This window comes from Dermochelys coriacea, chromosome 3 (genome assembly GCF_009764565.3).
Source record: "Dermochelys coriacea isolate rDerCor1 chromosome 3, rDerCor1.pri.v4, whole genome shotgun sequence".
Taxonomy (NCBI): Eukaryota; Metazoa; Chordata; order Testudines; family Dermochelyidae; genus Dermochelys; species Dermochelys coriacea.
Window position 1 is genome coordinate 65,655,025 of NC_050070.1, and position 15,312 is coordinate 65,670,336.

Genomic DNA, 15,312 nt, shown 5'->3' on the forward strand with positions numbered 1-15,312 from the left:
TGATAGTGTATGCTGTACATTTATTTGACAAACCAGAGTTCAATCCACCAGAATCAAAGACTTAAAAACAATTACCACCAAAGATATCTAGAGCAGGAGGAGCGGAAGTGGTGGTAGTGGTGGTGGCAGATGTGGTGGCTGTGGTGGTAGTGGTAGTTGCTGTAGCAGTAGTAGCAGTGGCAGTGGCAGCAGTGGCAGCAGGAGAAGGAGTAGTTGCGGGAGCTGGAGTAGCTGCACTAGTAGGGGTAACTACAGGAACACTGGTCTCAGTTGGCTTCATAGCAAAGAGGTCCAGCTCGGGAGCAGCCTCTGCACTACCTTCAGATGGGGCAAAGGGGTCTTGTAAAAAGGAAAGCGGAGAATATATATATATATATATATAGGATCAGTAAGGGAAGAAATTAGCAAAAATAAAGCATAACTATGGGTAACATACATACACAGTAGATACACACAATGACTAGGCTCACTGTAACATCTATCCTACTGATCTTGGCAAGCTATTCAGCAAGTTTTTCTAAAATAAAGTATTTTTATAAAGGTGGAAAGTTTGGGGAATTGAACACTTTTTTTTTTTTTTTTTTGAAAGACTGGTTTGGCACGATTGAAATGCAGCAGATGAAGATAACTGAAGAAAAAAGGTCAGTCTACAAAACATTAACAGGATATTAAACTTGTTGCTGCTTACAACACTCAGCATTGTCAAAATTATTCAGTAGTGCTACTGAATAAATGTACGGAGAAAGGATATTGGCTTTGATAGAAGACACATGCAGTTATGTGAAGAATGCTCTTCTGTCTCAAAGTTCTACGTTTTTGATCAACTACAACGAATACTACGTACTCAGAAGAAAAAGATTTACTGATCATTAAAAAAAAAAAAAACACACTGCCATGTAGTTTAATACTACAACACACAAGAGACTAATGACATAAAACCCACCATTTCCTGAACATGCATCAAGAGCTGCTGCTACAGGGGTTGGGGTAGCTGGTGCTGCTGCCCCTTCAGGTGCTGCAGGGGTTTCTGCAGGAGAAGCTGCAAAGGCATCTTGAGTGCAGTTTTTTAAAACAGAAATTAAAAGGATAAAGAGAAAAGATATAGTAAAAGAACCAAGTTAAATTGCATAGGAAGATTCCCTTATACAACATGAATTTTTATTAGTATTTTTACTAATGTCAGATAAAACATACATTATAAATTCTCAATCTCCCCCCACCCCACCGCACTCAATGTATTTATTTTAGATGGGACTACATATTAATACTTTGAGGTGGTAGGCAAGAGGCATATTAAGATGTTAAAGGCAACAGGATTCTCATTGTATAAGGGTTCTGAGCAGCATGTTTATGTAACATGAGAAGTTAACGAAAGCATGTAAAAAGTTTGGCAGTAAAGTGATTCCAATTAAGTTATTAAACTTCCATGTTCAGTCAAATTACCTCAAATGTATGTCTGAATAATAATTTATCTAGCATGTGACTTTTAGCTCTTCAAAATATTCAGGAAACAAAGCTTGTGCTGTGAACTAGAATTCTCAATTACCCTTTATTGCCAGCATTTTATTGATTAGAATTTGTGAAGCCCATTTATAGAGAAACCTCATTTGAGAGATATCCACATAACTGACAGGTATCCTGAGAAGTGGAATTTTAATTACCTATAGTAAAAAAAAAAACAGACCGGTGAATGGAAATTCAGTCATTCTTTGCCATTAACCGTTAATAGTTTAAAATATTTCTAGTTCTTGAAAGGTACAACACTAAAAATTTAGCAGTTTTTAATTTTTTTTTTGTAGTCCAGTCTTATAAAACATCCCAGGAACTGTAGTGTTTTACATGAGTATTGATATTCACTGGGCTCCCCAGATGGAAACACTCCTTTGCACTTTTCTATAACCCATTTAATTTTTCTATATATATTGCATCTCAGTGGTCTAAATTCAGACTTTATCCATGTCTCCATTTGATAATGTAACTTTTAAAATGAGTCTTATAAGTCTGCATGTCAATCTTTATTAAAATCAATAAGGCCCTCTAAAATAATTTGTTTGAAGACATTAGCAGGTCTTGAGGATTTGCATGAGAGGATTCACTATAAAAAGGTTTCACCAAGCTTCAAAAGACAAATTAACCATCTTTCTAAAAAAATCAAGAATTCTAAAAAAAGATTATATGTTCACTTATCTTGTTTTTGACAGAGCAAGAAAGTTCATCTTAATGTACGGTGTAGTAAAAGACAACTAACCAATCTCCTCTAATTTGAGATCAGTGTTCCCTTGTGACTAAACATTTGAAAATTGACCCCAACATTAAATTTGGGTGGTAGTTGAGCAATAGCTTTTTTCTTTTGCTTTTTCAAACAAGTGCTAACATTATAGCATTTCAAGCTTTGAAACCATTATAGTAATACATTCCCAGCATTATGCAACTGGGCAAGTTAGGCACAATGTTAAGTCTTACTACCACATGTAGTGTTTACTATCATGGAGTAGTTCTAAAGCTACAATTCATGGGGACTGCTCACATAAGCAAGCTCAGTGCACAGTAGCATTTGCATGATCAGGTCCTAAAGTGTGGTGCATAACACATTCAGCTATCGAAAGCATTTCTAAGTCCTAAATATCCAATGTTGCTCAGGTTTCAGAGTAGCAGCCGTGTTAGTCTGTATTCGCAAAAAGAAAAGGAGTACTTGTGGCACCTTAGAGACTAACAAATTTATTAGAGCATAAGCTTTCGTGAGCTACAGCTCACTTCATGCATCCGATGAAGTGAGCTGTAGTTCACGAAAGTTTATGCTCAAATAAATTTGTTAGTCTCTAAGGTGCCACAAGTACTCCTTTTCAATGTTGCTCAGGAGATAGAAAGGAATGAGGAAAAAATAGCTAACTACAAACTTCCTGTTAGAAAGGAATGCTGCAACTGCATTGCCAAGCCAGCATTAGAAAGCTTTACATGCTGTAACAAGTTTCAATTTGAATGAAAATGCCCATTTTAAAAACAAATTTTGTGCCAACTACTCTAAAAACGCTCAAGACGACATGCATCTGAACTTCAGCAAAACCAGATAAAAGCTGATATTTTAATTCTATCTGACCAAATAAAAAGTGAGAACTAAGAGCAACAGGAAAAAGAGCCTGTCAATAAGCAGTTTCTCATTACTGCATTAGAGATTTAAATGTATTTAATTTACAAGAATTCACAATGGCAAAACTGAATGGCAGTTGTTCAAAACAGTAAAATGTATAATCAGTCAAAAATTCTCTACATTATTGCAGAAATACTACACACTGGCACATGATTTAGAAGAATGGAGAAATCTGATCAGTCTAACAAAGAATTGGACTCAAAGTTTTTTGAATTTGGGTACTTCCAACTATAATTGCTTTTGAAGATCTGTATGCAAGTGACTTTTTGCCTTTTCACCAGCTTCCGAATCAGTGGAGAGTTTCAACTGGAATACAATCTAGTATTACTCCTGGAAAAATAAACACTTCCAATGCACAATACAAAGTAGACTGATACTGTGGAATACTTTCAGTAAATACTGTTTTTAGATAACTTTGTTCTGATACTATAATGTACAGTATTACATTAAGAAAATAAAAAAAACATTGTGGGATTGCAAGAAAGCCCATCAGGATTACTTGAAAGAATAATTAGTTATGTGCTGAGACCATGTAAGCAAGGGCATAAAAGCTTATTCCTGTTAAGATGTAACACACCATCTCTCGAAATGTAACAGCTAAAGAACTCCAGCAGGGATAAACCCCTCAAATACTCATAAAAGGGGAGTGGCTGGCTCTGAATATGGCAAATAATTTTTTTCAATTCTGGTTTCATACTTAGCTGGGACCTACAATGGGTTTTCAATTTATAAAACAGAGCTCTAGCTTGCAAAACTATGATTTTCATAGCTTTCTAAAGCGTTCAGACTATCAGCTATACAAAGACTTACAACAGTGAACTAACATTATAATGGCTCTACAATCCTGACAGTTATCAGAATAAGCCACAAAGGACGCCCTTAAAAACTTGTTTCAGAGTAGCAGCCGCGTTAGTCTGTATCCGCAAAAAGAAAAGGAGTACTTGTGGCACCTTAGAGACTAACAGTGGGCTACAGCTCACTTCATCGGATGCATCTGATGCAGTGAGCTGTAGCTCACGAAAGCTTATGCTCAAATAAATTTGTTAGTCTCTAAGGTGCCACAAGTACACCTTTTCTTAAAAGCTTGAGAGACTAAAATAAACTTACCTTAACAGCAGTTCCCATAATATATGATTTACCTTAAGGATTTCAGCATAAGATCTTAAAATAACAATAAACTCGCACAAGTTTTGCTACAGACAAACTTTGAAAGGCATGTCAAGTCAAGTCATGAAAAAAACTGTACCACATATACAGTTGAATTATGATGGAAACATTTACAAGCCTAACTTAAAAAGAAAAGGAGTACTTGTGGCATCTTAGAGACTAACAAATTTATTAGAGCATAAGCTTTCGTGACCTACAGCTCACTTCATCGGATGCATTTGGTGGAAAAAACAGCGGGGAGATTGATATACACACAGAGAGAACATGAAACAATGAGTTTATCATACATACTGTAAGGAGAGTGATCACTTAAGATAAGCCATCACCAGCAGCGGGGGGGGCGGGGGGTAAGGAGAAAAACCTTTCATGGTGACAAGCAAGGTAGGCTATTTCCAGCAGTTAACAAGAATATTTGAGGAACAGTGGGGGGTGGGGTGGGGAGAAATAACATGGGGAAATAGTTTTACTTTGTGTAATGACTCATCCATTCCCAGTCTCTGTTCAAGCCTAAGTTAATTGTATCCAGTTTGCAAATTAATTCCAATTCAGCAGTCTCTCGTTGGAGTCTGTTTTGGAAGCTTTTTTGTTGAAGGATAGCCACTCCTAGGTCTGTAATCGAGTGACCAGAGAGACTGAAGTGTTCTCCAACTGGTTTTTGGATGTTATAATTCTTGACGTCTGATTTGTGTCCATTCATTCTTTTACGTAGAGACTGTCCAGTTTGACCAATGTACATGGCAGAGGGGCATTGCTGGCACATGATGGCATATATCACATTGGTAGATGCGCAGGTGAACGAGCCTCTGATAGTGTGGCTGATGTGATTAGGCCTTATGATGGTGTCCCCTGAATAGATATGTGGACAGAGTTGGCAATGGGCTTTGTTGCAAGGATAGGTTCCTGGGTTGGTGGTTCTGTTGTGTGGTGTGTGGTTGCTGGTGAGTATTTGCTTCAGATTGGGGGGCTGTCTGTAAGCAAGGCGCATTGTGGCATCATCTCAGGCATTGGCACCCTGATAGCAGGATTGTCTGGCTATGTAGACTCCCTCCTCAGGCCCTACGTTACCAGCACTCCCAGCTATCTTCGAGACACCACTGACTTCCTGAGGAAACTACAATCCATTGGTGATCTTCCTAAAAACACCATCCTAGTCACTATGGATGTAGAAGCCCTCTACACCAACATTCCACACAAAGATGGGCTACAAGCCGTCAGGAACAGTATCCCCGATAATGTCACGGCTAACCTGGTGGCTGAATTTTGTGACTTTGTCCTCACCCATAACTATTTCACATTTGGGGACAATGTATACCTTCAAGTCAGCAGCACTGCGATGGGTACCCGCATGGCCCCACAGTATGCCAACATTTTTATGGCTGACTTAGAACAACGCTTCCTCAGCTCTCGTCTCCTAATGCCCCTACTCTACTTGAGCTACATTGATGACATCTTCATCATCTGGACCCATGGAAAAGAAGCCCTTGAGGAATTCCACCATGATTTCAACAATTTCCATCCCACCATCAACCTCAGCCTGGACCAATCCACACAAGAGATCCACTTCCTGGACACTACGGTGCTAATAAGCGATGGTCACATAAACACCACCCTATATCGGAAACCTACTGACTGCTATTCCTACCTACATGCCTCTAGCTTTCATCCAGATCATACCACACGATGCATTGTCTACAGCCAAGCTCTACCGCATACCGCATAACCGCATTTGCTCCAACCCCTCAGACAGAGACAAACACCTACAAGATCTCGATCATGCATTCCTACAACTACAATACCCACTTGCTGAAGTGAAGAAACAGATTGACAGAGCCGGAAGAGTACCCAGAAGTCACCTACTACAGGACAGGACCAACAAAGAAAAGAACAGAACGCCACTAGCCATCACCTTCAGCCCCCAACTAAAACCTCTCCAACGCATCATCAAGGATCTACAACCTATCCTGAATGACGACCCATCACACTCTCAGATCTTGGGAGACAGGCCAGTCCTTGCTTACAGACAGCCCCCCAATCTGAAGCAAATACTCACCAGCAACCACACACCACACAACAGAACCACCAACCCAGGAACCTATCCTTGCAACAAAGCCTGTTGCCAACTGTGCCCACATATCTATTCAGGGGACACCATCATAGGGCCTAATCACATCAGCCACACTATCAGAGGCTCCTTCACCTGCGCATCTACCAATGTGATATATGCCATCATGTGCCAGCAATGCCCCTCTGCCATGTACATTGGTCAAACTGGACAGTCTCTACGTAAAAGAATGAATGGACACAAATCAGACGTCAAGAATTATAACATTCAAAAACCAGTTGGAGAACACTTCAATCTCTCTGGTCACTCGATCACAGACCTAAGAGTGGCTATCCTTCAACAAAAAAGCTTCAAAAACAGACTCCAACGAGAGACTGCTGAATTGGAATTAATTTGCAAACTGGAAACAATTAACTTAGGCTTGAATAGAGACTGGGAATGGATGAGTCATTACACAAAGTAAAACTATTTCCCCATGTTATTTCTCCCCCCCCACCCCACCCCCCACTGTTCCTCAGATATTCTTGTTAACTGCTGGAAATAGTCTACCTTGCTTTTCACCATGAAAGGTTTTCCTCCTTCCCCCCCCCCCCCGCTGCTGGTGATGGCTTATCTTAAGTGATCACTCTTCTTACAGTGTGTATGAAACCCATTGTTTCATGTTCTGTGTGTGTGTGTATATCAATCTCCCCTCTGTTTTTTCCACCAAATGCATCCGATGAAGTGAGCTGTAGCTCACGAAAGCTTGTGATCAAATAAACTTGTTCGTCTCTAAGGTGCCACAAGTACTCCTTTTCTTTTTGCGAATACAGACTAACACGGCTGCTACTCTGAAGCCTAACTTAATTTTCACTATATTGCATACGGTATGTACTTTTCACATTTCATTCATCTTGGATCAAAAAATAGTTTAGTTATTTTCTCTTTCTAGTCCCATAGTACTGGCACAATACTCCCATCTTTAAATTTCCGAACACTGAATTTATCATGTAAAATTTAAGATTAATGACATTTCTACTCAATGTTTTATGTTCCCACTTAAAAAAAAAACAGGAGTATTTGTGGCACCTTAGAGACTAATGAATTTATTAGAGCATAAGCTTTCGTGAGCTACAGCTCACTTCATCGGATGCACAGAATGGAACGTACAAGATCTTACTATATGTTCCATTCTATGCATCTGAAGAAGTGAGCTATAGCTCACGAAAGCTTATGCTCTAATAAATGTGTTAGTCTTTAAGGTGCCACAAGTACTTTTTGCGGATACAGACCAACACGGCTGCTACTCTGAAACCACTTAAAAGAAGTCACAAAATCAAAGTTTTGGTTCTAAAGACTAATTTAAAATAAATGAGTATATGATCTCTGGCTAGGTCTGGAATGAGAAAAATAACTGCATTACTTAAAAGGAAACACTAAATCCGTATCAAACATACATTGTTGAAACCCTTAAATTAAGGGTACATAATTTGGGACTATTGAGATACTAAAAGTATCTACATAAATATATTTAAGTTAGATGTGCATATTGTTTTAGGAAAAACATTCTTTGTTTTCAATACAACACATCTTTCTTCTGTTGAGTTTTGCAGGAAGACAATTATGCTTCCGTACTTAGAGACCACTGAAACTAGAGACCATTGAAAAATGTTTTGTCTACAAATTTATAATTCCAGAGTGTGCATGCCATGTTATGTGGCCATAGGATCCATAGTTGACAAAAATATTTCACACATGTACTAGACATACTGGATACGGTTGCCAACCCTCCTGGACTGGCTGGGAGTCTACAGGGATCGATCTCCCAGTGGCCACTGAAAGCAATCCAGGAGATTTTAATAGCTACTAAAAGTCCAGTTGGCAGCGCAACAGGGCTAAGGCAGGCTCCCCATCTGCTCTGGCTCCACATGGCTCACAGAAGTGACCGGCATGTCTAGTCTTAGGCACAGGGGCGGTCAGGGGGTCTCTGCGTGCTGCCCCCGCCTCATACACTAACTCCGCAACTCTCGTTGACTGGGAACCACTGCCAATGGGAGCTATGGGGGTGGTGCCTGCATGCAGGGGCAGCATGCGGAGCCACCTAGCTGCCCCAAGCCTGGGAGCTGAACATGCTGGTTGCTTCTGGGAGCTGCCCAAGTTAAGCATCGCCTAGTCAGACCCCACACCCCAACCTCCTGCCCCTCACAGAACCTGCACCTCAAACCCCCTCCCAGAACCCATATGCCAAACTCCTTGGCCCAACCCCCCCACCCCAGCCCAGAGCCCATGATACAAACTATTGACAAGTGAATCATAATGAATCTTTATAAATGGAACAGTCCATAAGAAGGATATATGCAACAATATTATCTCAGAAGATCCTTGGTAAGTTTATCTTCTATTATATTAGAGAACGGGGGATAAAAATTACAAGACTTTCCCCAATTAAAAAATTAAACAGACCTAAAAATAGCAATTCTTCAACAAACATCTCCAAAAAAACAGACTCTAATGAGAAACTGCAGAACTGGAATTAATTTGCAAACTGGACACCATCAAATTAGGCTTGAAGACAGATTGGGAGTGGAAGGGTCATTACACAAAACTAAACTATTTCCCCATGCCAATTTTCCCCCGTACTGTTACTCACACCTTCTTGTCAACTGTAGTTTTAATTAGGATGGCCCATTTCAAACAGAAGTTTTTCTTCTCCTGCCGACAGTAGCCCACCTTAATTGATTTGTCTCATTAGAGTTGGTATGGCAACCCCCATCTTTTCATGTTTTCTGTATATACACATCTTCCTACTGTATTTTCCACTCCATGCATCTGATGAAGTGGGTTTTAGCCCACGAAAGCTTATACCCAAATAAATGTGTTAGTCATTAAGGTGCCACAAGTACTCCCCGTTCTTTTTGCAAAAACAACCAGTTATTCATGCATTTTTAAAAGCAATAGCCTTAGTGAAGCAACCTTGCTTCAAGTTTCTTGTCCCTTAACCAGCCCGACAGCCATTATATTTTGGAGGAAACATGTTCACTTGAATTAAAGACTCCAACAAAATACCAAGAGAGGGAATATATTCCAAGACCTTTCCCTTTCCTCCACACTCAGTTTCCTTAATAAATTTGACTCATTCTATTGCAATCCATTTGGCCACCTATTACTCAAAGTATAGATCCTACGTTTTCTGGAAAACAAGGTAAGAAATTGTTAACCTTTAGCCTAGTTAATAAGCTACCTCCCAAACAAGTTATTCTGGTATCTAATTGATTCCAGAAATACAACTTCTTTTTAGAACAAGGCAATAGACAAAAATACATTGATCAATCCTGACCTTAGATAAAACACAATGGAGAACTACTTTGTGTTTTTGAATAATAAACTGATCAGGTAGCAATTCAAGTGAAGCCTAAGGATAGTTTTGAATCTTTTCAGTGAAAATTTATTAGTACCAATAAAGCTAAACTCCTGATCTGTAGATTAGTAAATTCAGTACACTTTCCTTAGGTGTTAGTTAGTTTTTTTTTTTAAAGAGAGTATTAGTAAAATATTAATTCTTGTATAAATGCCCCTTTGCATTTCCTCCTATGCTCAAGCAACAAAGCCTCTGCCACCGCTTCACCCCTTTCTTTTTTCTACCTTCACAGCCCTTTTTTCTTTAGTGTCCCTATTTCTGCTCTAGACTATTCCTCTGGCTTCTTCCCCATCTCACATCCAACACCAGAGAGAGTAGCTAAGAACTGGTGAACTATGAGAAGTTAAAGTGACTCCACAAAGTTAACATTTTCACTCTCCAGCAGACTCACAGGTCAACAAATAATTTCTTAAGATAAGCACTAATGTGGTCAGCACCATTCAAAACACATTGATCACCCCTCCCCTGAAGAATTTTAAAAGATCTAAAATCTGCTAATGTGAAATGAACATAGAGGACAAAAAAATTGAAGGACAGAAGAAAATAAAGAGCTGGAAGTGTTGGCCTAAGGAACTGATGAGGGGAAAACAGACTATAACTATAGATCACTGGGCTGTGTTTGACCCAGATCAGCAGTAATCAAAAGTTACTAACTAATAGTCATTTGGTGGCTTTTCACAAAAAAGGTTTTAATCTGAGTCTGGTGCGTAGCAGATACATCTTTACATTACAAGAATCATTTAAAACTTGTGTTTGTTGTGGGCAGCTTCAGGAGAAAGGCAAAGACCAATAAATCCCGGAGGAGACTAAACCAGGCATTCATAAAGAAAAAGGGTGATTAGATTCTGTAGAAGGGATGTCAAAGAACCCAAACCAACAAGCACGTAGAGGCGGAAACCAGAGCTGGGTACATTTTTGGCAAATAGTTTATTCACTGAAAAATGCCGTTTTGGGTTGACCAAAACTATTTGCCAATTCACATCACAATTGCCAAAACAGTTTTAACAAACCAAAAAAGATGAGTTAATTGAAAATTAACTCAACAAAATTGGTTCAATTTCAGCCATTTTGACAAGAGCAAAGACTAGGAGGACTAGATTCACAAAATGGGAGGAGGTGGTGATTTTATAGATTTTCATCTCACTGGTTACAGCACTTACCTGGGATGCGGGAGACCTGAGTTCAAATCCTCCCTCCACATCAGATGGAGAGAAGGGATTTGGACTCTGGTCTCCCAGTTGCAGGGAAATGCACTAGGCAGTGGCCTGTGTATAATAGAAGTATTCTGAGCTGGGTCTCCTAAATCTCTCCTTTTGAAGCTGTTCCACTGTATATAATCAGTCACTGGAGCAGGGACTTGAAATTGGGTCTCCCACAGCCTAAATTACTGCACTACCCACCAGGTACAGAGATATTCTCACTCTTCCCTTGGCCCAGCAAAAGGCAGAGAAAGGGCCCAGTTTTACCTAAAGGTCTAGCAGTAGATATTTAATTTGCCATTTCAATCTCTTTAAATAGGATCCCCTTTTGGCTCAGCTACGCAGCAACTCAAAACTGAGGAAAAAGGCACCAATTATCCCAGTCAGTGATAATTTTCTTTTCAAAATACTTTTTAGGGTTTACTTTCAACAAAAAAACTTCAACAAAATCTTCTGAAATACAAGAAAATTTAAGAGGACTAGATTACTAGAATTTAAAGAAAGGGTCAAAGAATAGCACAACATGGGTCTCTGTGTGCCAATTAAGTACAATGACAAACAGCTGTAGAGGACTGGTAATTTTAGTGATATGAGTCTATGCATTTCAATGAAAAGTCCTAGGTTCACTCACAGTATAAGAATGCAGATTGTGAATAAGTGTTTTTAAAAAAATCCAATATTTAATTTTAAACGTTAATTGTTTGTTCTAAAATTGGCTACTTAATAGTTAAGCTTAGAACCCAGTTGAAAATGTATCCAGTTTTATGTTCCCACTCCATAGGAGATATGCAAAAAGGAAACTCTGCACACAGAAAAGGGAAAGTCTTTCAGAATGTACGACAAAAAACCAAAAACCCAGAAACCTTTAGTTAATTTGTAAGTTCCAGCCAAATGTATCTAATTACTTGAATAATTTGGGCTTTCAGACACCACATGATCAAGTTTTTAGTTAGACTATGGAAGTGGATGATTTCAAGATGGCTTATTCTTCTTGTATAAATTGCATAATTAGAGTAACGAAACTAACCTCCAAAGAGATCCACTTCAGCAGCGACAGCAGTAATGGTTGTTGTAGTTGTAGCAGATGCTGTGGCAGTTACAATTTCAGTAGTTGCAGCAGTAGTTGGGCTAGGTTCTGGAGCAAATGGATCTGAAATCTGTGGCTCAGAAGTAACACTGGAAAGCGCTGCCAGATTGTCTACATGCAACCATATACGAAGACCAAATGGAAATAGTGAGCGGAAGAACGGGGGAAAAAAAACCTCACTAGACTCCAAGAAGTAAAGACAGCTGTTAAAATTATATTAACAATTCTCTATTTAAAGAAGCTTAGAAAATAAAAGTGTTACTCACCCTCTCCCAAGAGATCTGTAACATTGTCCATTACATGATAGCAATATAAAGAAATCTGAGAGTTAACAAAACTGCCAGAGTGAACATGTACATTAGCCACACACGATAAACAATTTCTGAACAATTCAATCACTAGTATGCTACCCTACCCAGACATGCCATAGATAACTTGAACTGAGTTTACATAGGATAGTCTAGTTTTAGGAACTTTGAAAGGTCAAAGTAGAGACTTAAGTGAATAGCCTGATATGTGAACTGAATCCACTTCTTTAACAGCTTAATTCAACTATTCACCCATTGGTCCATGGGACTTTGATTCACTTGTCAAATTCATTCATTACATAGTTGCTATTAAATACACTACCAATACCAAGTCTGAATGGACTGCTGATTAATAGTTTGTTTCAGCTAACTGAAATGTTTTCTTTCCATGTAAGAAAAGTACTTCGAGTCACATCAGTTATTAAAAATCCACGACTATACTGCCATTGAAGGAGCTGAACAAGAAAAACACTTTTGTAAGTATTTTGTTGCCACAGATTATACCAGTCTCCCTATTTCCCATATTGCTGTCATTGATCTCAAGACTACTGTATTTAAGAGATTATTTTTTACAAGGGACGCGCCAAAGTGCTTGCCCTTAACCCATACATTTACAGCTACATATGTTAATGGAATTATCTGGGATAATGGGCCACTCTAAGGTTTGTCAGTGATACTTTACCTTTGGATAACTATTCTCTCCCCGCTTAGATTTGCGTAACCACTACTGATGGCCTACTAAAACGAAACCTCAATTTAAGAGTTAAGGCGTATTTGACTAATACAGTTCTAAAAACTGGCACACAGAGCACTCAATTATAATCTGCCCCTTTCCTCAAAGCCTGCTATGACATATGATCTCTGAAGCTGATTCAAATTAGTCCCTCATCCAGAAATATAATGCACACACACAAGACATTGGACTGGCTGGTTAATGTTTGGACTCAAGACTAGAGTTCATGTTAAAGGAAGTTAGTCATCCAAAATGAGCCATTTTAAAAAACTCCACACCTCAAGACAGAAAATGATGCAACAAACTATCATCAATAGCCAATTGGAGTCTTTAAATATAAACTTTGTCATTTCAACTTGTCAGTTTTGGCTGGAAATTGAATTTCTCTGTGGAAATCTAACTGAATAGCAATTGGTCTTTTCCTACCAGAATTAAATGATTATGCTCAAATTCTAAATTTTACATCAAAGTAAACATTGTGGAGATAGGACAATGTGCAAAATGAGGAAGCAAAATGAGAATTTTTTTTATATCCTTGTTTCACCCCAAATTTCTACAAAAAGGCACACATTCAGGGGTACTATAACAATTTATATAGTGGGGATGCTGAGAGACATTGAATCAAACTGTAAATCCTATGTATTATGGAAACCACTTCAAGTCAGGGGGTGCGGAAGGGCCCCAAGCACCCCTACTTCCAGCACCTATGCACAAACTAGAGCAGAATTACAATGACAAAATTAGATAATTCAAAAACATTCTATATCAATTGCTTCAGGATACCACTCATGCGTCCTATATGATTTTTTTTGTCTTACATCTTCCATAAAAAAGTTCAAAATTGTGATTAATACACAGTACAAGTGGTTTGAAGTTCACTGTATCGTATTTGAAGAGTTTTGCTTTAGAAAAAAATCCAGCTGCATTAGTAAGGAAGCAGAGTCTCCCAGAGGCATAAGTACTTTGGCAAAGCATGTCCTGATAGGATGTAAAATCAGATAAGCCTCAAAACCAAACATGATTTTTAGGTTATTATTGACCACTGACCTGATCTTCGGGGGGGGGAGTGTCTCTGGTTTTGGGTAAAATAAAGCAAGTTATTCAAGCTGTAACAGCAAGTAGAACCACCAAAATATACGTACTAAAGTAGGTTTGGCTATAGGTCCTAAGCATTAAGTGTTAAGGGCTTAGGGTGTGGCCTAAAAGTTTGCAATATGTATCTTGTGATAGTTTAGCAATGCATCTTGTAATGAATAGGTAAACTGCAAATGGACAGTAGCATCTGAGGGGCTTTTTGCAATAAGAGATAATGCGATCTTTCAATACATCAGTGAGGTTAACCGTTGGAAATGTAATTATGGGGAACCGGAATAACACATATGGACTAACAGAACCCTGAAACTGATTGCCCGGTACACCAAATATGAATAAGTGGGCTGGGATGTTATCAGATATGGTCCTGGATGTATGTGGATGGAATAGAAAAAGGCATATAAAAGATTGTCAAATCCATCCTAATTGGAACACAAGAGAAGACCAAATAGTGGAATCCTGAGTATGAACAAGTCTTCCTGTGGTCATCTCCACCCACCTTTTTTGTCCATCTTCGCTGTCACCAGTCTCCATAAGGTTGTAAATATGTCAACACTGGGGAGAGGGGAAGGGGCTTTATCTTGTACCAGCCTAAGGCTGTAAGTATGTATGATCCAGGGGTGTTTTGTTATATATGTATGTTTTCTTGTATAATTATCCTTATACTTGGATTTATTTGCATTTTAAGTCAAGTCTTCACATTTCCATGTATGTGCTCTACTAATGTCAACCCAACAAAAATTTCTTGAATAGCTTCCTGAGTAAAGAACCAGTTATTAGCGATTTGTGCAATTTGCACCCTAAACTTAATGGAGGCTACATAAGCAATTTTCTGTAATGACTCAAGAGTTAAATATTAGAAGCAAAAAGGCTACAGTATTACAGAAAGAGTGTGTGCTGTATTTCTATTCAGAAGATGTGTTGCGATTTCCCTACATACATGGGGGCAAAGTGTTGGTTAGAATGCACAACATGCAAGAGGGGGCAAAACAAGTTATTACCAAGTGTTCAGAAAATTATTAGATGTGATAACTGATAGCTGGAGTGAATAGCTCAGGGATGCAATAATGGGATGTAGAGACTTTCACCTTCAGATCATTAGTCAGCAAGAGCTTGATA

General features: G+C 38.8%; 1 protein-coding gene across 31 annotated transcripts in view; it reads right to left on the bottom strand.

Moving 5' to 3' along the window:
- The window catches only part of SNAP91 (synaptosome associated protein 91), a 138,383-nt gene that overhangs the window by 25,598 nt on the left and 97,473 nt on the right, over window positions 1-15,312 (bottom strand). For 16 of the 31 annotated variants that reach the window (XM_043510597.1, XM_043510595.1, XM_043510593.1 and 13 more), the window contains exons 15-18: window positions 12,327-12,341; window positions 12,001-12,171; window positions 944-1,051; window positions 76-339 (exon numbers count right to left, since the gene is read on the bottom strand). The exons of 3 other annotated variants lie outside the window; for them this stretch is intronic. In XM_043510597.1, coding sequence (XP_043366532.1) covers window positions 76-339; window positions 944-1,051; window positions 12,001-12,171; window positions 12,327-12,341 — 558 coding nt within the window. The remainder of the gene's footprint in view (window positions 1-75; window positions 340-943; window positions 1,052-12,000; window positions 12,172-12,326; window positions 12,342-15,312) is intronic. 12 more of the 31 variants (XM_038395294.2, XM_043510589.1, XM_038395284.2 and 9 more) reach the window with 7 other exon arrangements.